This window comes from Osmerus eperlanus, chromosome 25, assembly GCF_963692335.1.
Source record: "Osmerus eperlanus chromosome 25, fOsmEpe2.1, whole genome shotgun sequence".
Classification (NCBI taxonomy): Eukaryota; Metazoa; Chordata; class Actinopteri; order Osmeriformes; family Osmeridae; genus Osmerus; species Osmerus eperlanus.
In genome coordinates this window covers 1,790,837-1,816,098 of record NC_085042.1, presented here as the reverse complement: position 1 = coordinate 1,816,098, position 25,262 = coordinate 1,790,837, and the positions used below count along the sequence as shown (strand labels likewise).

Sequence of the window (25,262 nt, the reverse complement as noted above, 5' to 3'; positions counted from 1 at the left end):
GGCCTCCCTGCTTAGGTTGCTGCCCCCGCGACCCGACCCCCGGACAAGCGGAAGATGATGGATGGATGGATGGATGGATGGATAAATATATTGCATACATAGAAATAATTTTACAATTAATTTACTATAGTCTTTTATTTTCTACGTAATTTATTTCTGTCTGTATTTATTTCTGTATTTATTTATTTCTGTGTACATTTATTTCTGTATTTCTTCATCCTTAAGCTAATTAGGGGGCGGGATTGGGGCGGGATCAGGGCGGGATCGGGGCAGGACGTTCAGACAAGCATTATGCCATAGCAATCCAGCCCAGATACATTAGAGAAGTAAAGTCACAGTAAACATGTCTAGACGGGTAAAAGGAGCTACTAAAGGCAGTTTATCAGACTATTGATATCTGGTCAGATGATGTTTTGAAGTGTAGCCTATATTTTGAAGTGTAGCCTACTTATCGCGTAGGCCTACGACAACCACAAATTCTGATCAATTTAGCAAACTCCAGCTAGCAGTGTGTCGACGAGTGTGTCAGACGGGTCAAACTAAGAAACTTGTGTAAATGAATTTAGACGTATCTCTAATCATTTTGATTTTAATCCAGTGTTGTAACATTACATAAGTAGCCGGGTAACTTCCCTAGCAGGTCACAAATACATGATGTAGATTGCATATCATTGAAATGGTGCGGTCTAGTTTATAAGCATGGTTATACTACTATACTCTGCAGTTAGACCGACACAGGTGAATCTCAGTAAATTAGAATATCATGGAAAAAGGTGAAATTCATATATTATACAGAGGCATTACACACAGAGTGAAACATTTGAAGTGTTTATTTCTTTTAATTTGGATGATTATGGCTTACAGCTAATGAAAACCCAAATTTCAGTATCCTAGAACATTTGACTGAAAAAGTTAAATATTGTAGACTCATGATGTCCTACTCTAATCAGCTGATTATCTCCTGTAACGGTTTCCTAAGCCTTTAAATGGTCTCTAAGTCTGGTTCAGTATGCTACACAGTCATGGGGAAGACTGCTGTCCTGAAGACAATCATTGACACCCTCCACAAGGAGGGTAAGCCACTAAAAGTCATTGCTAAAGACGCTGGCTGTTCCCAAAGTGCTGTATCCAAGCATATTAATAGAAAGTTGAGTGGAAGGGAAAATTGTGGTAGAAAAAGGTGCACAAGCAACAGGGATAACTGCAGCCTTGAGAGGATTGTGAAGCAACGGTCATTCAAGAATTTGGAGGAAATTCACAAGGAGTGGACTGAGGCTGGAGTCAGTGCATCAAAAGCCACCACGCACAGATGTATCCAGGACATGGGCTACAACTGTCGCATTCCTCGTGTCAAGCCACTCCTGAACCAGAGACAACATCAGAAGCGTCTTACCCAGGCGAAGGAGAAAAGGGAAAGGACTTGCTCAGTGGTCCAAGATCCTCTTTTCAGATTAAAGTAAATGTTGCATTTCACTTGGAAATAAAAGTCCCAGAGTCTGGAGGAAAAGTGGAGAGGCACATAATCCAAGTTGCTTGAAGTCCAGTTTGAAGTTTCCAAGTGATGATTTGCAGAGCCATGTAATCTGCTGGTAGGTCCACAGTTTTATCAAGTCCAAAGACAATGCAGCCGTCTACCAGGACATTTTAGAGCACTTCATGCTTCCTTCCATTGACAAGCTTTATGGAGATGCTGATTTCATTTTCCAGCACGACTTGGCACCTGCCCACACTGCCAGAAGTAACAGAACCTGGTTTAATGACCATGGTATCACTTGATTGGTCAGCAAACTTGCCTGACCTGAACCCATAGACTCTATGAGTATTGTCAAGAGGAAGATGAGAGACACCAGACCCAACAGTGCAGACGAGCTGAAGGCCGCTATCAAAGCAACCTGGGCTTCCATAACACATCAGCAGTGCCACAGGCTGATCGCCTCCATGCCATATTGATGCAATTATTCATGCAAAAGGAACCCAGACCAAGTATTGAATGCCTATATGAACATACTTTCCAGTCGGCTGACATTTCTGTATTAAAAATCCTTAGGTTTATTGGTCTTGTGTAATATTCTAATTTTCTGAGATACTGAATTTTGGGATTTCATTAGATGAAAGTCAGAATCATCAAAATTAAAATGAACGCTTGAAGTATTTCACTGTGTGTGTAATGCATCTGTATAATATATGAGTTTCAACTTTTGAATTTACTAATCAAAATAAACAAACTTTTCCACAATATTCTAATTTACTGAGGTACACCGATACTCATAGTTCAAGCAGTGCATTTGTAAGGGAGCGTGCTGCACATGTCATTATCAACAGGATTTGGAAAATCAACCGATGCAATAGGAGCTGTATTCCAATTTAAGAATGTCTTCAAGAATCTCTTTAAGAATCTCTTCATACCCTTCATGTGTTGTCATTAAATGTAACTTGGAAACAAGTAGTTTGTTCTGCATCTTTATTTAATCTTTCCCTACTATATAGTATCATTTTATGCATGTGTAGTGCACAATGATTAAACCTCAAGGACTTGGTTGTGAAAGGCTACAGTACAACTACATGATAGTCAACATGACTATTCAAATATGTACACGTTATTTTAGTCTCTGCTATGAAAAGAGTGTAAAGGGTGACACAATAAAGGTAACGCTTTTGTCTACACCGCGCTGTCTTGGTCTTGCACCTAGCATCTTGGATTTCATAATGGTTGGGTGTGATGCATGGGGATGTATTGCATGCTCCAAATAGGGAGTCGTGATGTAGGCTACGGCTTCCCAGCTGATAGTGAGAGGAGAAAGAGGTGGTTTGCTAAAGTCAACAGGAGCAAACTCAATATAACTCAATAACGACCACAATTAAAAGCATAGTAATGACAAAAATACTGTGGTTTAAATATAAGACAGCCCACTCCATCACATTTTCCCTCATCCAGAAATCTCTCATCCAGTGGTCTCCCATCCAGCGCTCCTTCAACTAGTGGTCTCCCATCCAGCGCTCCTTCGTCCAGTGGTCTGACATCCACCTCCAAGGCACTGGGCCTCCTTTTCAGCTCACATCAACATCAGTAGCAATGCCAGACTGCAAGGGCCATAGACACACACACATAAACAGACAGTAAGCTGTAATGATAATCACATGATGGACTGAATGTTACAATGGTCTCTAACTCATAGTTTGCTTAGTAAACATTCACTTTATGATTAGATTAACCATGTTGTACTATGTTCTTTGATGGTTCCTTGACACTGTATAATATCATCCAATTTCTTACTGTACCAACCCCCAGACTATGGTGCAAATAAGCGACCACAGTTACGGATTAATAATTAAATACAGCTTTCCTCTCACACAAACTTGTTTGTAGGCATTAGTTTCTCAATAAATATAAATAGTGCACTAAATTAGCTAGCTACACTGATCATTACATAAACAGGTCATCATTCACTTCGTAGCACATTGTTTTTGCTACGTTCTGGCTTCTACATGTCTAGCTAGCAGGGGCGGTGTGTTCATTAGGGCGATATGGGCGACGCACTGCCAAACGGGAAAAGGAAGGGATTTTTTTCTAATCAATTATATCACGGCAACAGTCGTTATCAGTGTTCTAATCTAGACGTCTGATCTGCCACTAAATGTCCAATCAGGCTAAAGTCGTGCTTCAAATGGCCCCGCCCCTTTTGGGGCGATTTCAGTCGGGTTGAAAATCGCCCCAGAAGTCTCTCATAGACTCTCATGTAAAATCTTTTTTTTTTCAAATATCAGAGCTTTCAATACAATCTCTATGGGTTCCGGGAGGGCTTGCACTTACGCGCTTTTGTCATACGTAACATAACCATGAACGTGACTAAGAAAAGAGCGGGTAGCAGCGTCAATCAATTCACATACTACTGTCAAGATGGCTAGCGTTCAGTGCAACTCGATTGTCTCTTTGAAAGAAGTTCCTTTTTGTCGGCGAACAAATCAAGATAAATTGGCAACGAAACAATTAGGACCTCCCAGACCAAATTTAATAATTCAACAGGTTTCTACTAAAGGGGGAAAGTCCTACACCCGAGGATTTTCCAAAAATTGGTATGAACGAAAAACCTGGCTAGCAGGCTGCGATGTAGCTAATGCAGTCTTCTGCTACCCCTGCTTACTCTTTCACCCTGAAGGCGGCACGGCAGACAGCACCGCTTGGACAGCGACTGGTGTAACGGACATGCACCATCTTTCAGAAAAGATTAAGAAACATGAGCTGTCAAAGACCCACATGGATAGCTGTTTGAGATTGTCTGCTTTGGGGAGAGTGAACATTGCCACTCAACTGGATGAGGGATACAGGCTAGCTGTCCGCCGCCACAACGATGAGGTTAGCAAGAACCGCCACGGTTTGGCTGCACTACCATTGAAATGTTGTAAATGTGGTAAAAGCTCTTGTTGATCCTGCAATCTGAACAAATACCAAGATGCTGTATTTTCAGCTGATATTTCATTTGTTTATGGAAATGCATATTGTTTATGCAGTGTTGAGGAATGTGAAAGAACACCCTTGATTATTTATACTGTGATAACTTATTTTGCTTTTGTAAGCCAACACTTTTGAGATCAGTCAATAAATGCTTCTGGTATTGACTTATATGCTGCCCCTGTCTTCATGTTATTGCTGGACATATCTTTTTTTAAATGTGTGTAGGTCACCTAAATCATCAGAAAAATTGCCCCCCCTGAGAATTTTTTCAGGAGCCGCCACTGCTAGCTACTTAGCATCAAAAAATCTCGCCACTTTAAGATACTGAAATGTTAAATGTACTAGATGCCATAAAATGGGCCAAGAACTTCCACATTCTTACCTTGGCACAACTCCATCATACAGTACAGTACAACTGTTCCTCAACGACGATGCTGCTGTGTTTGAAACTGATGCTAGCTCGCTCTAGTTCTAACTAGCCTACAGTACAGTACAGTACCATGAACGTAAAGGCAATTGACGCAACTCTTTCTCTTTATGACTCTGCAGGCAGCTAAATGGTACAAATTGGTATCCAGAGCCTCAACGCGAAAAAGTTAAACATCTTGACTAGCACTTTTTTTAGCAAGGTTAGCTAGCTAAAACTCTCATATCTCGCTATCTATTGCGTGTGTGCAGTCTTTTGTTTACTAAGGTAGTCATAGCAAACCCAGGCATGGAAAGTCCATCTTCGCACTCTGATACCGATCAACCAATGGAGTTAAGGTGACACCGTGACATACATTGATTGACAGCTTACCTCATTAGCTTAAGGACAAGGAAATACAGAAATAAATGTACACAGAAATAAATAAATACAAAAATAAATGTACACAGAAATAAATAAATACAAAAATAAATAAATACAGAAATAAATGGCCATGTAAATAAATAAATACGTAATTAAGATGTTTTCATACATTTATTTTTATATATTTACATTTTTTTATGTATAAATACATTTATTTATACATTTATTTATACATTTATTTATACATTTATTTATACATTTATTTATTCATTTATTTTTAATTTTGGCAGGTTTGGTCCTCCATACACACATGATAATCGGGCCGATTTCCCCCCTTCCGACAAAATGTCCCGATTATCTTGATGGTTCTACAGATTATTTTATCAGATTTTCCATTGGTGTGAGGTGCGTTGAGTGAACCTGCTCGGAAGAAAGTCGGAGCCGCCCCGATCGCGAATCGTAGCCTAAATATTCAATCATCCTGATGTGTGGGGGGAGCAAAACGGCTAAATCTAGGATTTTTTTGTCCTCACGTTTGTGGTCTCTCACATTTTGAAAATCTTATAAGATTTAAAAAATATTTTAGTGTGTACCCAGCATGTAAATATTCAACAAAAATTTGATAAAATAATCTGTAGAACCATCAAGATAATCGGGACATTACCTAGGATTGTCGGAAAGGGGTAAATCGGCCCGTTTATCCTGTGGTGTGTACCCAGCATAAGAAAGCCAAGCCATGCCTGATATGATTTTAAATGATAGCCTACCTAAACAGGTACAGTAGCTATAAAGTTTTGTATAGTTAGTCAAATTATATTTTATTTCATCTGCCTTACAAAAACTTTCAGCAAAGATATCCTATACGAGGAAAAGTAAAAAAGGATGATAGAGGAAGGGAAAACGTGTTTTTGGCGAACACTTTTGTATGGAATGCCTTGTTAGTCAAAATTAAATAAATAAATAGGTCAATAAATAGATAAATACACAAATAAATAAATATGGCTTTGAAATAAACCCTGAAATTACAAAAATATGGCAATAGATATATAAATATAGCATCATAATTATATAGCTGAGTCCATTTACCTACATCAATAAATACATTTGCTTATTTCAAAATGACGTTTTTGTAAAGATGACATTTATTTATTTCATGGAACTTTTATTTCCTAATAACACATTAATTTATTTTTTGAGACTTTTATTTCCTAACGCCACATATATTTCCGAACACCACATTTATTTCTGTGCTGTATTTAGTTCCAATCCAACATGCAAGCGAGAGGGGCGTGGTTATCTTCAGACCAAAGCAGCCGCACAAGATCGAAGGCAGACAGGGACACCTAGATTCGAGAGATGATGGAAGTCATAAGTAGTGTTCGAGATGGCATGCTGGCCATGCCTTAGTAGATCAAATTGATCAGCATGGCTTGTCAGGGGATATCATTTTGGCACACATTTAAGATTTTGTAGAGGTAGCCTACTTGGGCAGGTAAGTGCTCTACAGAACATATATATGGATCACAAAGTTTTAAATAGTTTGAGACTTATCGAGCACCGTGTTCGTGTGCAAGATGTACAGATAGTATGGGGGGTGATTAGTGCCAGGTAATGTTAGCTAACAAAGCTAGCAACCGTCACTACGCCTAACAAGGGAGACCTGAAGTGAAGCCAGACCATTCAAGACATTACCCATACCTTTGGATTTACTGCTTCAAATTGAAAAGTGAGGTGATCTTTCGATTGAAGTCAAGTTTCTTAAGACTTAAGAAACTTTAAGGCTTGTTAATATTGGCAATGAAAAGTTGCAACTAACCAAGATGTGTCCAGACCAAGACCCATTCAACACGGTACACAATACCCAAACCCAGATATTATAATTTATGTAATTCTTCAATATTAAATCAAACCACTACCACCCGACTCGTTAATGACCAGTCAGTGACAAAACGGGTTTGGCTGTTCAGTTCTCTGCCAATACGGCCCAACACTAGCTTGCTGAAATAGCCACACTGATTATGTCCTTTTATTATTTTTCCATTGATAGCTAGTCAGCCACTTATGAACCCATGAAATAAATAAATGTCATCTTTACAAAAACATAATTTTGAAATAAGTAAATGTATTTATTTATTGATGTAGGTAAATGGATTCAGCTATATAATTATATGAAGCTATATGTATATATTTATTGCCATCTTTTTTAATTTCAGGGTTTATTTCATAGCCATATTTATTTATTTGTGTAGGCCTATTTATATATTTACTTTTGACTAACACGGCATTCCATAGGTTTGAGACTTTGAGACAGAATTTGAGACTGTAATGTGGGACACCTAAACTCCAGAGCGTTTTCTTCCCTGCTATGACAATATCAAGTCCACAGAACTTGTTTAGCATGGATGTTATGTGACTGAAATCACAAAACGTGATTGGTGTGGTGTCACAGAAAGGGTCAGGGCACTAGTCAATCAGGAAGCTCCGATGAGAAAATGCATGCCCAAAAAATTCCAAATTACCCGAATTATGTGTAGGCTACCTGTAGGCCTACTCCATGGTTAGAATTTGCCTACTTTTTTGGGGTCTGTAACAATAATGGTCTGTGTACAAATAAATTATGCACAAATAAAATCACTTTCACAGTAAAACATATTTGCAGAGGTTGATGTGTTTTTCCGCTTGATGTTGTGAATCTCAAAAACGTAAGCTCTTTGTTGGTTGCATTGGATAAAAGCTTGCATAACTGGTTCACAACATCTCGTTCAAATGCATCTCTTTTTCGTGAGCCGGCTCGTTTGACTCAGCTCACTGAAAAGAGCCGGCTCTTTTGGCTCCCAAACGGCTCTTTAAAAAATTAATGTTTTAACGGTGACTTTGACAGGTGTGAAAGCAATTCTAATTAAATTATTCAATGAAATCATACTCTACCTTAACCCTCGTGCTGCCTTCGGGTCACATGACCCAAAGGTTCATAACGAACCATCGTTGTGTTTACCCAATTTTACCCAATACAAAAACAAATACAAATAATTTTCTTTTAACCATTCCAATGTGGGGGGTCTGAGACAGCCCGACAGTTAAAAGAAAATGCTTCACTTTGTTTTTGTATGAGGTAAATTTGTCGCAATACGACGGTGGGTCACAATGACTGATGGGTCAGAATGACCCGAAGATAACACAAGGGTTAACCACAATGTCTTTAAAAATGCAATGATTTGGTGAGTTGGCTCGGCCCTCCCTCATGCAGTATAATTGGTTGACACCGCGTGTATGATTGACAGGAACAGAATGTCCCATCACTAGATAGTATGAAGGTGAGTCTACAGCACAGGGGCGGTTTTAGGCACGGGCGGACCGGGCAGCCGCCCGGGGCGGCATTTTTTCATGTCACGTGGGGGGCGCACAAGCATAAAATAAATAAATAAAAATCTATTTTCTATCATTTCACTGTGTGGGGAATTGGCAAATTGGCGCCCCCTTCAGGCAGCTGCAGGCACCCCTGCTTGCTGAGAAGGTGCCGTGCACAGAAGCTGTGTGAAAAAAGGGGAGAGGGACAGACAGCTCATCTGACTGGGTCTCCCAAATGGAACGGACAATTCATAATATTATAAATATAGGCCTAAAGTTCCTGCACATTTTAGTTTTTTTTTAATTGTGTGAAATGGCGAATTGAAAAAAAATTGGTATAGGCTAACTCGTACGTTTGTTAGCCTTTTTGCTATGATGCTTGCTATGCAACAACAATATTTCGGTTTTAACTCAACAAACAGGAGATAAAATTTCACCATAATAGTGTGCTTTGCAACAAAACTGTTACAAGTTCAGTTATTATTTATTTTCATTATTTAGGTTAGGCCCTGTAATAAGCCAACGGAATTTTCAAATCTGTAGGTATTTCAAAGACGAACATTTGCTATTTGCTACAACTATATTTCGTGACAAAGTATAGTTTAACGTCATAACTAAAAGTGTTCCTCCCTAAAAGTTATATTAATATAGCATGTAATAACAGACATTTAGCGTGTAAGGGCATGTTTATGTAACCCTCCTATTATGTTTGGTGTCAATTTGACCCCAGGCTGTTTTAGCTGTATAGAACATAATCGGTCTTACCATAACAGCCTTTTGATTTCAATGGGGGGGGGGGGGGGGGGGCGAAGGGTGTCTCGCCCTGGGTGTAATTCAATGTAGAACCGCCACTGCTACAGCAGAATGTCTCAGCTCAAACTCGTCTGACGTCTGTGGAAGAACTACTCTTATGATTTACAGGTGAGCTAACTCTTGACACAAAAGTTAGTTAATGCCTTGAGGCATTCAAATATTCAAATATTTACATTTGGCCTAAGTATGTTTGGGAGAAATAGCCTATGTAGAAGCCATACAAAAACTGGGGATGCCAATGTGATTTTTTATTATTATTTTTATCGCTGTTACTTTCACTTCAGTTTGTCTTTGGCTTTATTAGTTACCGGACTTGTTAAACCATGGGTGTCCTGCATCGTGGACGGTTGTGGGTGCTCATAGTATTTCTGCTGCGGATCCAAGTCTACTCCGAGCGCTGCATCAGCACAGACAATGGAGCTCAACCTTTCCTCAGCTTCACCGAAACTCCAACTCAGCAAGTAGAGATGTCAGACCAAGGCCTTAGACCCTTGTATAAATTTGCCCATAGTTTCCTGGAGTCTGTACAGCCTAACCCTTTCCCAGAAGGTATGTAACAGTGTTTTGTTAACAATTTATATTATTCTCCCCATCAACAATCTATTAATACTTTAATGCCAATTCGTGTGCTTGTGTATCTGTGGCTCGATTATCTCGAACTGAGCAGGCACGGCAAGTTGAAATGTAGCAGGTGTGTTGCTCTGGACCAAAGGATGTGCGGTGCCGCGAGTTGTTTTGATTGATTTTTGCGTTAACAAAAAATAGGCCTAAATATGTCCGCTGTCATATGCGCATCACACTAAAGCGTGTAGCCATGGATCTCGGGAATCGAGATCACCAATTAGCCTATACTCCTTAGTCTTTTTTGAAAACTTGAGTTTTTTTCTGGCTTCATATGCTGGCTATAGACAGTGCCGCGTGTGGAGTTTTTTGGTTGAGCAGTTTGTGTTCTTCAAAATAAATAGCCTATACGCGCGTTCGCCCTTGTTGAGCTACACCAAGTAGTGGAGCTATGGATTTGGTGAGCCACAGTGGGCACTTCATCATTCGCTGTGAACGTGTGCCAACGCAAGAACTGCGCTAGCTGACTGGCATTGCACTATGGGGTCAATGCTGTAAAATATGGTTTAAAAGCGAACAATTACATACTCTTTATTTCAGACATTGTGTCTAAGATCTTGAAGAATGAACAACAGAACATTTCTCAGGTAAAAAAATAGTTCCCTGTGTTCTAACTCTTATCAAATACTAATTATTGCCCTTATGCTGATGCTGTTCAATTAAACTGTTGTAATGTAAAGTGCAATACAAATACAATTTATTATTATTATTATTATTAAACAGAATGAACAGACCTGAGTAATCAAGTTTCATTGTTGGACCTTTTCTCTTCCTTTAGATCTTTAACATTTTAAATTGGTGTTTAAAATGTAGGTTCCGTTTTAAATGTTTTTTTAATCATTGTCAGTGGTACATCTACATAATCTTTATAAAATATATATTTTGTATATTTTCCTTGAGTGATGATTTTCCATCTCTGGCTATCACTGGCAATACTCCAGAATAAGTTTTAGCTCCTGAGGCAGAATTGATTGAGCGATTTGCATGTCGCTTTGGATTCAAGTGTCTGCTGAAGTAATCAAATGTAAATGTAATGATTTGCAATGGAAGTTGTGAACAATCCCTTTTTTTCTTACCTTACAGTCCGTCTAATCTGGATACATTTGATTTTAAGTAGCCTAAGTCAAATAATCATTTCATCCAACAGCTGGTGCACTATGAGGCTGGGTACCTGGTGTGTTTGATCCTGGCAGTACTTTACCTGCTGCTCATGCCCATCGCTGGCGCTGTTCTAGCTTGGCGTCATTTCCATGGCAAGAAGGCAGAGACAAACACCCAGTCATCAAAGCTATCGTCCCGCTTTCATCAGGACATCGGTGTGGCTGTTTGCCTAAGTCTCACCACCCTCTTACTCCTGTGAGAAAGCGTTGCACTGTCCGACAGACAGACAGGCACACACAAACACTCGCACAAACACACAAATAGTTATTTTTAGTAGACAAATAGGGTTTACATTTGTATGTATGTGGGTGTTTGTGTTTGTACAGGGTAGCAGTCTTTCTGGCTTTCTCAGTAAACAGTAAAGTGCGTGGGAACATGAGCCCTAGCCTGACCCAGCTGGACACCAATCTGAGGAGTGTGGAGGAATCTCTGAAATCTATTCCTCGGGTTTGGCCCTTTATAACACCCTGTTAGCTACATGTATAGTACATGCTCAATACAAAAAAAGAAAACATTAATAAAAATTGAGGTGTTGGCAAAGTATTATTCTCTCCTGTTTGTAAATATAATGGCTTTCTTTTTCAGAAAATGCAAGTTGTCATGGAGCAATATTCTATTCCCAAGGCAGAAATCTCAACGGCAATCTACGGTACCCAATTTAAGGCTTGAATTTATAGCTCGAAGTTACTGTGGGTAAAATACTTTTATGCTGAATGAATGCTTTGCTTTCAGGTGCAAATGTCACCATCGGTGCAAACATCGTCTCATCTGTCATTTTTGAGGTTAACAAAGCACTCACTCAACTGTCTGTTTCGGTGGGAGGTATGTTCTTTGTCTGACTTGTCACACAGTGCAGATTGAGGTGCAGACATGAAAAACAAGATATGTGAATAACACATGACTACAATCATTGTTATGTTGACATGCTGGCTTGCTTCATGTTTTCCTTCAGTAACAGGGAGTGGCAAGACTTTGCTTGCTATGATCACACATGTGATCTACATGTTTTGTCCATCTTTAGTCGGTACTTGATGTTCCAACATTCTAATACTGCTGCTACAGTTTCAAATGTATAAAAGATGGATGTGAATCGGTGAATCTACTTTTCTACAGTACTCACTTTGTCCTTGTTCTCTGCTGCATGACATCCTTTTTGCTTATCGTACCCACAGAGGCTATCAGCAGCATTGAGAACCTGCAGACAGTGCGCACCACTAAGCTGAAATTGCAGGCAAGACAAAGAAATATGCAGAGGGACCTCCAGGGACTCCAGAGAAGATTGCAGTCTCTGAAGAGTTGCTCTAGCTGTGATATACCAGACCCCAGCAACCTGGAGACAGATGCTGACTACACGCTGGTAGGCTGCCACCTTGGTCCACAGGTTTAGTTTGTCTGTGGGAAACCAGTCAAATACAATCTATGTTCTTTGTCATGGTAGATCCCGAGAATAGAGGACATACTGTATAAAATGCCCCCCACATCTGACCTTGAAGGCCTGGTCAGAGAGGCAAGTAAAAACAAAGTTTTGAGTGCATGTGATAATTATGACAGGTTCAAAAGGAAGTACTATCCTGCCTCTGTGCTAACAGAACAAATGTTTTCCAGGGCAACTCCAGCTTCAATAGCATTCCCCAGCTCTGCTCAGACCAGATGGCCCCCACTATGACAGGTAAGAGTGGCCCCTATGGCACAGACATACAGTATCTACTTCATGTCTTCATCGTGGCGTTTTAAACACGCTCTATGAGTCATGCGCCAATAACCTACCTCCATGGTCTGTCTTTTGGCCTCTCACTGTCTGTTTCTTCTGCCTCAGCTCTCCTGTTGGAGCTCAACAGAAACCAGGAGTCTCTGAATAACAGCAGCCGTAGCTTCCCTTCCATGCAGTCTCTAACAGAAGGAGCTTCTGAGCTGAGGGCTGCTGTGAGACGTTACTCTGGATCTGTGGACTACTATGACTATGTCCGGTAACATCTCTGCGTAGAGTAGAGGGTTCATACTATCTTCCAGGACTTTTTTTTAATCTCTTGACTTGAGATAAATACTGATACCATTAGTGTTTGAAAACACTGATACCATTGTAGTGTGTGTGTGTGTGTGTGTGTGTGTGTGTGTGTGTTGTCTGTGTCTGTGTGTCTGTGTGTCTGTGTGTCTGTGTGTCTGTCTGTCTGTCTGTCTGTCTGTCTATAGAATATTACTTGGTTTTATTTAGAAGTTGCTTTGGCACATCACCCCAATTTAGATTATCTTCAGGATATCTAATAGGAAATATATTTGGATCTCTTCCTATCTCCTGCTATACTGTTTAGGTGGGTTTGTAATAGTAGAGTCATGTGGGTTGTCATTCTGTGGCTCCCCCTGCAGATGGGCAGTGGCAGTTACATTCTGCACTATAATGCTGGTCGTGGTGCTTCTGATGGTGGCTGCTGTTTGTCTGAGCCTGCCTGTGCTCTTCAACCCCACCATCTACGACACCCTCCCCCATGTCTGCCTGGAACACACTGCAATCAGCCTGTTCAGAGCGTAGGCATCACCTACCCACCTCACTACTTCTTCTCTGGTGGCTCTTCCCATCAACATCCTTCACACGGTAACCGATTAAGCTTTCCCGTATTTCTTTCATATATTTCTTTGAATGCTTCCTTCCACTTTCCCACAGTTCTGTGGTGTTGAGCTTGGCGTTCTCCTGGCTCTTTGTCATTCTGGTGTTTGTCATGCTGTTCTTTGGGGGTAACATTCATGCCCTAGGCTGTCGGAGCTGGACCAACGGACAGCTGTTTAAGGTGAAGGCCAAATCTGATTGTATGGGCCCACCATGCCCACTGTAACAGCACATTATAGAGCATGTATAGAAAGCGAGGCCATCTGTAATCAAACAAAGTGGTGGAGGCAGTTCTCAGCTATTATGTCCTGTGTCATCTACCAGACAATTAACATTAAACAAAGCACATTAAAGGGGGTTTGTCCAATAACTTTAATTTCATATAGTTCCTAGATCATGAGGATATTTTTAAAGGCTTCAATGACAGCATACTCTCTAATGCTACCCAGATCAACCCAAGCATCAGCAAGATCTACCAGTAAGCTGTCTAATTTCTCGAACAACAATTTACTCATATACTTATGAGATAAGATACAATCGTCCATTGTATCTTTGTAGTGTATCAACACATTGGGCCTTTTTATTCAAATGAAACTCAGTTTGTTGTTTTACTTCTCCTTGCTTCAGAGGATGTGAGAGGGGGGAGTCATTGTTCCACAGCATGGACATGAATCAGTTATTTGACCTTGAGGACTTCTTGAATTCCACCAAGGTGTCATTTGTCATCTTTAAGCCTACAGTTGCATTTGGACATAATCTTATTATTTACTCTTAAATCATTTGTGCTAAATGCCTCTTCCCACATTTGTTGTTGTTTATAGTATTTCACAGGATTCAGGAATGCTGCTCAGAACATGTCCATCAATGTGAATGACTTAAAGCTAATCCCTGACAAAGGGAAGCAAGGCCTAGTGACCTTCAGCAAGATTGGGTTAGAAGGCATCGACTACGACAACCTGCTACTGCTGGTATTAATCTGAAGAACTAAATGTTTCTATGCTCCATCGAGTATGGGCATGACATGTTAAACATCTGTGTACATCTCTATCGATTTTACAGCTGAGCCGACCAGTCGTTAAAAGAGATCTTGCTGCTTTGGCCAACGAACTTGACGAGAAGGCCGGACTTCCTGTATGTATCTGATAATTTTTGATGTTTAAATGAATGCAGTGAACCATGGATTGGCAGTTTCAATGTATCCAAAATGTGTATTGTCAGGCTAACACAAAGATAAAAGAAGATTTAAAATATGAGGCAGCAACGAGCAGAGGTCTGGACGGCACTGTTGGGCAACAGATGACAGATGCAGTGAGTTGTCCAAAAAAAAAGGAATGGTGAACTTAAGCTAAATTTGCCTTGTTTAAAACACTAATTCTTCTCTCACAGGGAAGCATGAGCACAAGTCTCAACGCCTTGAGGAACATCAGCAAAACCTACATGGTACACTTGAAGTATAGTTGTGTATGTGTGTGTGTGTGTGTGTGTGTGTGTGTGTGTGTGTGTGTGTGTGTGTGTGTGTGTGTGTGTGTGTGTGTGTGTGTGTGTGTGTGTGTGTGTGTGTGTGAGAGAGAGAGAGAGAGAGAGAGAGAGAGAGAGAGAGAGAGAGAGAGAGAGAGAGAGAGAGCAAGAACAACAGAGGTTTTATAATTCTGCATGTAATGTGTCTTCCCCTCACATAAGGTCAATGTGAACAAAACCTTGGAAAGCTTTAGCAAAGCTGAAGTTGCCCTGTATACCAATGTTCCTCTCATCGTATCGAACGTAAGACAGTAATTAACTACTTAACAACACAGCAATTATGAACAAATGTTATTGCTGTATAATGGTAACTTTAAATTATCTCTGAACTGCCACTAGTAGGTTAAGAACACAAAGCCTCAGCATTGGTATAATTCTTATCTGGATAAGGATCACATTTCCATGACAAGAAATAGCTTGCTGTGTCTTACACTGGCAGATGTCTAAGTGTATCTTGGAGAGAAGTGAACACTACCTGCTTCACTACCTGGGCTGGGCCCGTCAAGTGGTAAGTTCACAGTTAGAACAACAACTGAGCCAGATGGAATGCCTAGAATGTCACATGGAATGTACCTGTATACATCTTGCTTACATCTTGCTGGCTAAAAACACATACAGTAATCATAGCTGCTTTTCATCTCGGTTTAGTCTTTGTAACACAACACACACAAGAAGACAAACCCTCATATACAATTGTATAACTTATTTTTGTTCTGGTTATTTTGAACAGTTAGTATGTGTTCTAGTATGACGTGCTCTATCCTATACATAACAAGCAAATGCCAAATCTGTATACATGTCCCTTCCTAGATCTTGAATGAGGTCCTGAGTTGTCATTGGCTTGCTGTGTCATTGGACAATGTGTACATGGCAGTATGTGTGAATGTATTAGATCCATGGGTAAGTTACATGTCTGCAGATCAAGGGACCAGGTTTAAATCCCCATTGTACTTCACTTTGGGTATGCTAAACGCATATGCTAAATGAATTTGTTGTGAATCTCACACTTCAGACATGGGTTTGAAGTTCCCTTTCAACACAACTCTGTCTCGATTTCTTCAGAATGCATTTTGGCTGTGTTTGGGGTGGTGCTGTGCTTTTCTGGTCCCTGGAGTGATTTTCAGCCTCTATGTAGTCAGACGATTGAGGCCCACCCCACCATCTTGCACTGGGTAAGTCTACACTATCAGTGAGGTCAGGGTGAAATGACGGAGCCTTTCACTTAACTCTGTTAGGATAACAGCAACAATACACTATTGCAATTTATTTTGGCAAGCAACTTCATTGAACTAATTATTTGTTTTTGAGGGTTTCTCTCTGTTTTTGAAATTCAATTTCTGTGTATCGAAATTTACAGTAAGGACACATTCAACTTGCCAGCGAAGAGCACAGAGAAGACTAAATCCAACATTTATTTGACCCTCAAAAAAATCCATGACATGAACATCTGTGACAAGAAAATCTAAGTCAGTTGAAAACACTTAAATTAGTCATTCATTTGTGGAACTTTATGTACATTAACATGTGCATCTGTCCTGTGAATGTCTAATTAAACTTTTGAGCATTTATGAGTACGTCTATTTTTTGTTTCCAAAATTATTTTCAAAACCATCAGTAATTTTTTCATGCTCTTGAGACTTAAACTCCTCTAAGTTGAAATGTGTTTGCGTCGAGGCCCGGGTTTGATTATATGGGCGGTGCATATGTTTAAAGATGCTGTAAAGTGGAATTGAAAATTAGTTTTAAGTTCACCACACCACAGAAGAATGTGTTGTTAACTACCCATCCAAATTCGACTGAAATAAACAACGACTAGTATGATAAATTAGGCTTTGAAATTGTGAGAAAATCAGCAGTTTTCTCTGAGACTGGGGGGGCGTGTCGCCGAAGGAGCTGAAGCTCCGCCCCTCGAATTTATTGAATTTAGCAACAACAGCAACACTAGCTAAAGCAATTGCAGATATCAGAACCGACCTACCTGCAGTCTCTGAGTGTTTTATGTGTTAATTCTTTGCATCGTACCAGCTGAGTAACCGAATGCAACCGTCTGTGATCTGACGTAGATAGGTCGCTGTAGATCGGTCGCTGTGACGTTCACACGTTAGCCTACACAATAATTACATTACAGTTAAGTTCCAGTGAATCAAAATATCCACAAATAGGAGTGAAATGCTTTATATTTCTGCCGATCAGCTTGCAATTGAGAATATTTTAGAATTAAGCAACTGTGGATTCAGGGAGGATCCAGATGTGTCATAGATGTAAACATTTTATCAGATTATTCTCCAGCCAGGTAACTAGTGCTTTAAATGTACAATCCGGCAAATATACTGACGGCTTTAGGGATCAGATATTTTGCTACATACAGCAATGTAACAGCATACGTGGATAAACCTGGAAGCTAGGTACTAATTTGGTACATCCATCAGTGTGGCCGCTCGCATGTGATGCTCCCCTCTGATTTTCCGCCATCTTCAACTTCCCATTGTTCATCAGGGCAGGCAACCGAAACTAGCCGTTCAGCTAGCTAACGTGAATCACATTAGCTTGTCGGTGGCATTGTTGTCACCTTCGGCAGTTTCTTTCGTAGCCCACGTCGAAACAGATTGTTTAACATAGGTACAACGCAATACACACACAGGACTGAAAAATGATGATGGACGATGACCAGCCCAAGACCCTGTAAGTAAAAGCTAGAGCTATCGACATTAGCTAGATAGCTCGCGTGTGACTGTAGCATTGTACTCTACGTGTAGTATCAGGTCTTGCCATTTGCTAAAGATCGCCTGCTAGTTTTTTCAAAAGTTGTGTGTTCTTTATCTCTGCGGACTCCCGTTAATAATGTATTATTAATACTCAATGTATTGTTAATCACAGAAGCGTAGCTAGTTGGCTAACGATAACTAGCTGAATGGCCGCTAAAGTTTGCAGGCTAGTAAGGCTGTACTGTACACGGACGTTTTGGGTTAAGCCACACGTAGAATATACATTTTAAATAGCCTCCCAGTCATTTGGAATGGATTTTACAGATGGGATTTTCGACAACTAGACCTAGTTAGGCAGTTAGACTAATGCCTTTCATTTCTCATTGCTAGCTTGATTGCACGAACTGGGTTCGGTGAGTTTGTGAAATTGCGAGCAGGCTGGATTCCTATATCTGTAGTCTGTAGGCCCCGGCCGATGGGTGCATGCATTGCAAGCAGCCACGTCAACGTTCAGCTAGCGATCTCCACAGGACATTGTAGTTGGCAAAATAAGCGCCTATTAATATCTCCATAAGTATAAATAAACGGCTGTCCATGAGTGCGCTATAACAAGTTTCCAGCTAGCTTGATATTTTAGTCACCAAGCAATATGGATTGAAGTACCAATTGCAGAATGCAGTGCATATATGGGGCATAATATTTCGCTGAAAGGTTCAGGAGCCTTCAATTCTCCTCACATGTCTTCCTTTCTGCTCTAGGTATGTTGGGAACCTGTCTAGGGATGTTACTGAGCCTCTGATCCTCCAGGTTTTCACACAAATAGGACCTTGCAAGAGCTGTAAAATGATTGTTGACGTGAGTGTCCCTCTCCACTACATGTGCATTTGTTGTGTGTTTATACGTTTACAATGAGTTGACTGTTAATGTTTTATCAATACAATTCCCTACGTATTGTAACTGTTTGTTATGTGAGACTTTGTTGACCTGGCCATACTCATATTTACTCATTATATAATGTCTCAACAGACGGCTGGGAACGACCCGTACTGTTTTGTAGAATTCTACGAACACAGGCATGCGGCTGCGTCCCTAGCTGCCATGAATGGACGTAAAATAATGGGTAAGGTAAGCTATCGTATCTAAAGGGTGAGTGGGGACGGGCGGGCTGTGGGTGGTCAATCTGAAATGTCTGACCAGCAGAATGACTGTGACATCATTCAAAGTCAAGTGCAATAAGGTGTGCTGTCCTCTTATATGATGGTTCTTCCTATAGGTAAGTAGTTCCAATGTATGTATTTGCCCAGCTGCTTTATGCTTCATGAGGAATTCAGTGAATGCAATGAGATTAGGGCTACAGGAACAATTATGATACATTGCTTTTATCCTCAGAAGGTAATATAGAGCAGTCTGAGGAGTACATTTAGTCATTTAGCAGACGCTCTTAATAATAATAAGAGTAATGTTGGTGAACGGATCTTTAAGTCCCATGTTTTTTTGGACTGTCTATACTTATTTTGTCATGTCGCCTACTTGCTAGCAATGTTTTCCAAATTTACTAGCAAGTTATTTACTCATACCAGCTCTCTAAGCATGTCACAATGTTCACTGGCCCATTTCTCTAACACCTCACACTCTAAAATGTAGCAAGTGTCATCTGAATCGTATAAACATACTCCATCTGCTTTGCTCTCTCCTCATTCTATCCAGGAGGTGAAGGTCAACTGGGCCACCACACCAACCAGTCAGAAAAAAGACACAAGCAGTAAGAATCGCATATATGGCGGAGGGGGTGTAAAGGTTTCACTGATGGCGGCCTGTTTCACATGTTTAGTCATAGTCGTGTCTCTCCTTCCTCCAGATCATTTCCATGTGTTTGTCGGTGACCTTAGCCCGGAAATCACCACAGACGACGTCAAAGCAGCATTTGGCCCATTTGGAAGGATATCGTAAGTATACCTCCACTGACGTATCCTCGTTAAGGATCATGTGTTCTGAAATCCTTGGGGCTGTGTTGCAGACTGTCTGAGTGAATGCTGTATTTCCCCTCAGGGACGCTAGAGTGGTCAAAGACATGGCCACCGGGAAGTCTAAAGGCTATGGATTTGTGTCCTTCTTCAACAAGTGGGTAAGTACTGCCCTTATGTCGACCGCACATTTCAATAGTCCTTTTTTTTTAATGTGTGTTGTGCTCCTTGTGATGATGGATGATTATAGACAAGCGTGTGTCGTGATGACAGACGAGTGTGTGCGATTCTGCCCGCAGGATGCTGAGAACGCGATTCAGCAGATGGGAGGCCAGTGGCTGGGGGGGCGACAGATCAGGACAAACTGGGCCACCAGAAAACCCCCTGCTCCCAAAGCCACTTACGAAAGTGAGCACGCCTCATTACTCTAATATGATAATGGTGGGTGGGTATAGCTCAGTGGTAGAGCCATTTGCCTGCAGATCTACATATCCTGGGTTTGAGGCCTCCTCCGTATGTCGCTGTGGATACAATGGCTAATTGAATACACTATAACAGTGAAGTGTTGATTGAGCGGACGCTTTTATCCAAGGCTGCTTACGTTGGAGGGATTCAAACCTGCGACCTCATGATCGGCGGTCAAATGCTCTACCGTTGAGCTATAACTACCACCAGATGCTGCCCATCCATCAACAGATTGCAGAGCTGCAGGTTGATGGAGGGTGAGATGGATGGATTGATAGACTGATTTCCCTTATGTTTCTCCTTCTACCTAGACAACACGAAACACCTGTCCTTTGATGAAGTGGTGAACCAATCCAGTCCCAGTAACTGTACAGTGTACTGTGGCGGGGTCAGCTCTGGTCTGACTGGTCAGTAGTCCTACATCCTGAGACCTGGTACAGGTCTTGCTATGTGGATCGGAACAGCTCGACACGGCAGGTCCATGTCACAACCTATCCCCCCCTGCTTTCTCTTGCAGAGCAACTGATGAGACAGACCTTCTCTCCGTTCGGACAGATCATGGAAGTGCGGGTTTTCCCAGACAAGGGCTACTCGTTTGTGAGGTTCGTTTTGTTGACGCGCGAGGAGCACCCTCTGTAGTGTGGGTGCATGCTCGCCTGTTTACCGCCCTCTCCCTCCTTCTCTCCCTTCTCTCCTGTCCAGGTTCAACTCTCACGAAGGAGCAGCCCACGCCATCGTGTCTGTGAACGGGACCTCGATAGAGGGCCACATGGTCAAGTGCTACTGGGGCAAGGAGACCCCAGACATGATAAACCCCATGCAGCCACAGGTGCAGGTACCCCAGGTATGGAGCCCACCCGGACCCCTCACCCCCCACGCAGGGAGGCTGTTGAAATGTGAGCCACGTTCCCAGCTGTCCTGACGCTCCCCTCCCCTCTCCTCTCCCCTGCAGCAGAACAAAGTGGGTTTCGCGGCCGCCCAGCCCTACGGCCAGTGGGGCCAGTGGTACGGCAACGCCCAGCAGATCGGCCAGTACGTGCCCAATGGCTGGCAGGTGCCCACCTACGGCGTGTACGGCCAGGCCTGGAACCAGCAGGGTTTTAAGTAAGTATCCAGGTGTGCCAGCCCCCCTGTCCCCCCTCCCCCTGTCCCCCCCCAGCCCCCTCCTGCTCCATCGTCCAGGGCTGCAGCCAAGGGCCTCCACCATAGGGGGCTCTCCGCACAGACTGCCCCTAGCAACCTGCAGCTCTGGCCTGGGAGAGGAGCACAAGACACCCCTCTATCCTTCCAAATGGGAAGAAAAAGGCAAAACCTACAGAATTCATTTCGCTGGCCAATGGCATTTTTCTGGTGTCGTTTTCCCTCGACGGGTGTCCTCATAGGGAACACTCCCAGCCCTGGTCTTTCGGACTCACAGCTGAATGTGCTACCTGACCCTCTGAATCACTGGCTACCACTGGCGGTGATAGTGTGCCGTCCCTAACCGTTTATTTAATACCTGCATTGCATTGTTTTTGTCATTTCTTTGAGGCATTTAATTTTAATATTTGTTTGCCATGGGGACTTGAGATGCTGTGAGAATTTTTAAGTCTATACTTTGATATATCACCTGTTAATTGTATAAACGTTTTTTTTATCAGTTCTGTTTAACTACATGTAACCAAATCAAAGTTTATCATCTCAATAGATGCACCACGGCCAGAGTAATATTTCGTTCACACTTCATTCTGAATAAGCAAGCCAAGGACTCACTGTGATCATGTCAAATACAAGAGAGAATTGGCTGATTTAATGTTGCGGGACGGACTGGGAGTAAAAATAGGCCCTGGACTTTGATCTAGACCAGCCCACCAGAACCGGCCCCCGTATACGCCACTACAGCTGCCCTGCTAATGCATGCACATTCAGTGTTTGATATGACGCTAGTTCGGGAGTACGATACGCAATGCGAGCGCGCGTAGTTTTTGGCCTTTTTGAGCGCAAAATAGTTTTTTGAGCCTTATGTCATATAAACATAGCTGTTTTTCAATTGGTAAAACCTTGTCTAGTGAAGGTGAAGTCTTTTTGTCTCATTTTTCAGCCCCACCCTTACGTTTCTTAGCCTGGTTTTCCATCGTTATTCTTCTCCCGGTGCTCCCGATGGCCAGTCCGCTACTGCGGGGCTGTGCCGCGGTGGTGGATTTTCAAGTCATATCATTTTTAATTCTCGTGCTGTCGGGGTGTTGGGCAGCACCCCTAGTTCCCGCGGCCATGCTCTTATCTTTCTTCCTCTCCGTTTTCTCGGCAAGCCTAATTCAGTGCTCATCCCCCCCCTCATCACTTCACGTCCTCCCCTTGTTTCTCCACCTGATTTCATGTGCCATGTCTGTCCCCTGCACCCTCCCCTCCTCTAACCCCCTCCCCTCCTCTAACCCGCCGGCATGTTGTGTCTCTCCCCTTGTTTGCAGCCACTTACCAGCCAGTGCAGGCTGGACGGGGGTCAGTGCCATCAGTAACGGCGGGGTTATGGAGCCCACACAGGGACTGAATGGGAGCATGCTAGCGAACCAGCCTGGCATGGGAGCCACAGGATACCCCACACACTGATAGAGGGGGGGTAGCCTGGTCCAGCCTCCTGGCTGCTGCCTCACACAGACGTGTCGGATGCCCTCTCCATTCGTGGCAAACTTGAGACTCATTGGTACGTGGAATGAGGAGGCGAAATGGACTTCTGAAGCAGAGGACTAGAATAGGGGGGGAGAGGTGTGTTAAAGGGAGTTAGGGAGGTTGTGCTCACACAGGTATTACGCTCTTGTGGTAGACAGACTACATGGAAAGAGAGCTAGACCGTTTTAAGTTAAAGTGTAAATGAATATTAAACTGTAAAGTAGATACTTTTGGGGATTTGAGCCTTTTGTTTACAATGACTCAACTGCTATCATTTTCATTTATATATTGCCAATTGTCAATGCTGTTTTTCTTTCTTTTTTTTCTTTTTTTTTTTTTTTACACAAGAAAATTATTTCAGTTTGAAGCAATGAATTATGTGCAGTCATCAATCTTAACAGGTATTCGGTTTTTGTCCCTACCCTCTTCCAGTTTAGAATCCAAACCAGTTGCAGGGATTGATGCCACTGCTTTCCCCTCTAAGGGCAGATCGATATTGCACAGTTTTTCTCTTGTAATTTTACAAATTTGAGGGGGTCTTTTTGCATTCCACTGTTTTCCTGTCATATCACATTTTTCTCCCCTTGTGTAAATAACCATTTCAAAATGTATAAAGCAAAATGTCAACTGTGGGGGCTTGCTTTATTTTTTTAGTTATGTTTTGTTTTGATAGATGAGTAGCACCTTGTGAGTAGCAAATCAGCCCTGTCAAATGTTTCTCCATGATGGCACTGGCACAATGCCGTGTTTGTGATACTTCCATGCAGGGAATAGATGGCATTGCTCCACAGTGTAAAAAAAAAAAAAAAAAAGAAAGTTGTAAAATTAAGTAATACTGTGCATAAAATGGCATTTCTCATGTTTTTTTTTTAAACCAATATGAAAAACAAGACTTGATCAGAAATTCGCACTATCGTCCTTTTATGCCAGGGAAGTGGAGGCTTATTGCGTTGCCTTATAGAGCTAATTTGTTCAAACTGAAATGACAAGAGTAGGCAGTGCCTACATGGTAGACTTATGGTTTTAAGAGGTGTGACCCCTGGAGTTTGATCATGTTTCTGCTACTATAATCAATGTCTTCTTGCTTTGTCCAATAAAATTGCTGAAGCGCTTGAACTGACTGTTTTGACCATAAACATCCTGTTTGAAGTGGTATTTACATGTTTAAAGGAAGTATGCCCTGTGTACACATTTGCACTATAGTTCAGATTTTCTTTGGAATTGAATTTTGGAATCAAAAACATATCTTAAAAACTCGCATCATTGTGTTACACAAAAGGATTGTGACCATCCAGTGACCATAAACAACTTACAAAATGACTACAGCAATGTGAAGTCGAGTACAGATCCCACTACCATGAGTATTAATAGACTGTCATCTACCTATAATTATCCTAACCACTGTGTCTACCGTGGATGGTGACTATGCTGGGTTTGCCCCTGTGACTCCCATGTCAATTTTCAGGGAAGCACGCTCCTCATATTCCTCTGGAAGGCCAGCCACTGGACAAAAGTTCCCACCAAGCAATGTGATTGGGAGGCATTCCACTACTGACTGAATATATTTGGCACTCGTTCTGACTCACAGTGGTATTAATATTCTCTCGCTCACTCTCTCTCCTTCTCTATATATATGTATAATTATGCCCTTATGTACAAAGTGAAGTCTACAGATTCTTTTTAATGCCATCTGCAAGCTATGGTGTAATCAGCCAACAGCAGTGCCCAAACTCCCTAATGCTCTTGTGGCTGAATGGGCACTAAATCCCACAGACACACTCTAAAATCTCGTGGACAGCCTTCCCAGAAGGATGGAAGCATATTAAACCTTATAAAACCTAGTTTTGGAATGAGCTGATAAGAAACTCATATAGGTGGGATGATCAGGTGTCCCAATACTTTTGTCCATATAGTGTTCTATTTGTAGATTTTTGTACAGAAGGTGACCACTATGCGTCACCCTGGGACTCCAATTACCAGGTAAGTATTCTTTTTGGCTTTTATTAATGTCAATACAGGTGACCATAAGTATGAGAGGACGTGTAGGACATACTTACATTGTTTACTCCTATTGTTTACTCTCTTAACTACTATTGAAATTCTGATGCATACATACATTCAGGGGCGTTGCTAGACATAAAGCTCACAGGCCCTTACTCATATCCCATTTTTTCTT

The 25,262-nt window shown here is 41.7% G+C and overlaps 2 protein-coding genes across 5 annotated transcripts; both read left to right on the top strand.

Moving 5' to 3' along the window:
- The first annotated feature begins 9,437 nt into the window (after positions 1 to 9,437).
- LOC134012261 (prominin-2-like) lies at positions 9,438 to 16,877 on the top strand. Of its 3 annotated transcripts, none has more exons than XM_062452015.1 (24): positions 9,438 to 9,512; positions 9,709 to 9,953; positions 10,566 to 10,612; positions 11,173 to 11,381; positions 11,513 to 11,633; positions 11,772 to 11,835; positions 11,919 to 12,008; positions 12,359 to 12,543; positions 12,625 to 12,693; positions 12,792 to 12,855; positions 13,003 to 13,153; positions 13,551 to 13,709; positions 13,846 to 13,969; positions 14,175 to 14,266; positions 14,416 to 14,500; positions 14,610 to 14,756; positions 14,848 to 14,919; positions 15,007 to 15,096; positions 15,175 to 15,228; positions 15,469 to 15,549; positions 15,746 to 15,814; positions 16,117 to 16,206; positions 16,369 to 16,478; positions 16,664 to 16,877. In XM_062452015.1, the coding sequence occupies exons 2-24, from the start codon at positions 9,728 to 9,730 to the stop codon at positions 16,770 to 16,772; spliced, it is 2,508 nt and encodes an 835-aa protein (XP_062307999.1). In that variant the 5' UTR covers positions 9,438 to 9,512; positions 9,709 to 9,727; the 3' UTR covers positions 16,773 to 16,877. The 3 variants fall into 3 exon arrangements, with proteins under 3 accessions (XP_062307999.1, XP_062307998.1, XP_062308000.1); XM_062452014.1 differs by having other exon boundaries at positions 9,445 to 9,512; positions 9,689 to 9,953; XM_062452016.1 differs by lacking the exons at positions 15,746 to 15,814; positions 16,117 to 16,206; positions 16,369 to 16,478; positions 16,664 to 16,877 and adding an exon at positions 15,646 to 15,703 and having other exon boundaries at positions 9,445 to 9,512; positions 9,689 to 9,953.
- An 835-nt stretch (positions 16,878 to 17,712) lies between these two features.
- Positions 17,713 to 23,955, top strand: LOC134011945 (cytotoxic granule associated RNA binding protein TIA1-like). 2 transcript variants are annotated; one of them, XM_062451499.1, is made up of 12 exons: positions 17,713 to 17,988; positions 18,770 to 18,866; positions 19,038 to 19,136; positions 19,719 to 19,773; positions 19,870 to 19,957; positions 20,061 to 20,136; positions 20,275 to 20,383; positions 20,752 to 20,847; positions 20,958 to 21,042; positions 21,143 to 21,284; positions 21,396 to 21,544; positions 22,888 to 23,955. In XM_062451499.1, exons 1-12 carry the CDS (start codon positions 17,957 to 17,959, stop codon positions 23,024 to 23,026), a joined length of 1,167 nt encoding a protein of 388 aa, XP_062307483.1. In that variant the 5' UTR covers positions 17,713 to 17,956; the 3' UTR covers positions 23,027 to 23,955. The 2 variants fall into 2 exon arrangements, with proteins under 2 accessions (XP_062307483.1, XP_062307481.1); XM_062451497.1 differs by having other exon boundaries at positions 17,722 to 17,988; positions 21,393 to 21,544.
- The last annotated feature ends 1,307 nt before the right edge of the window (positions 23,956 to 25,262 follow it).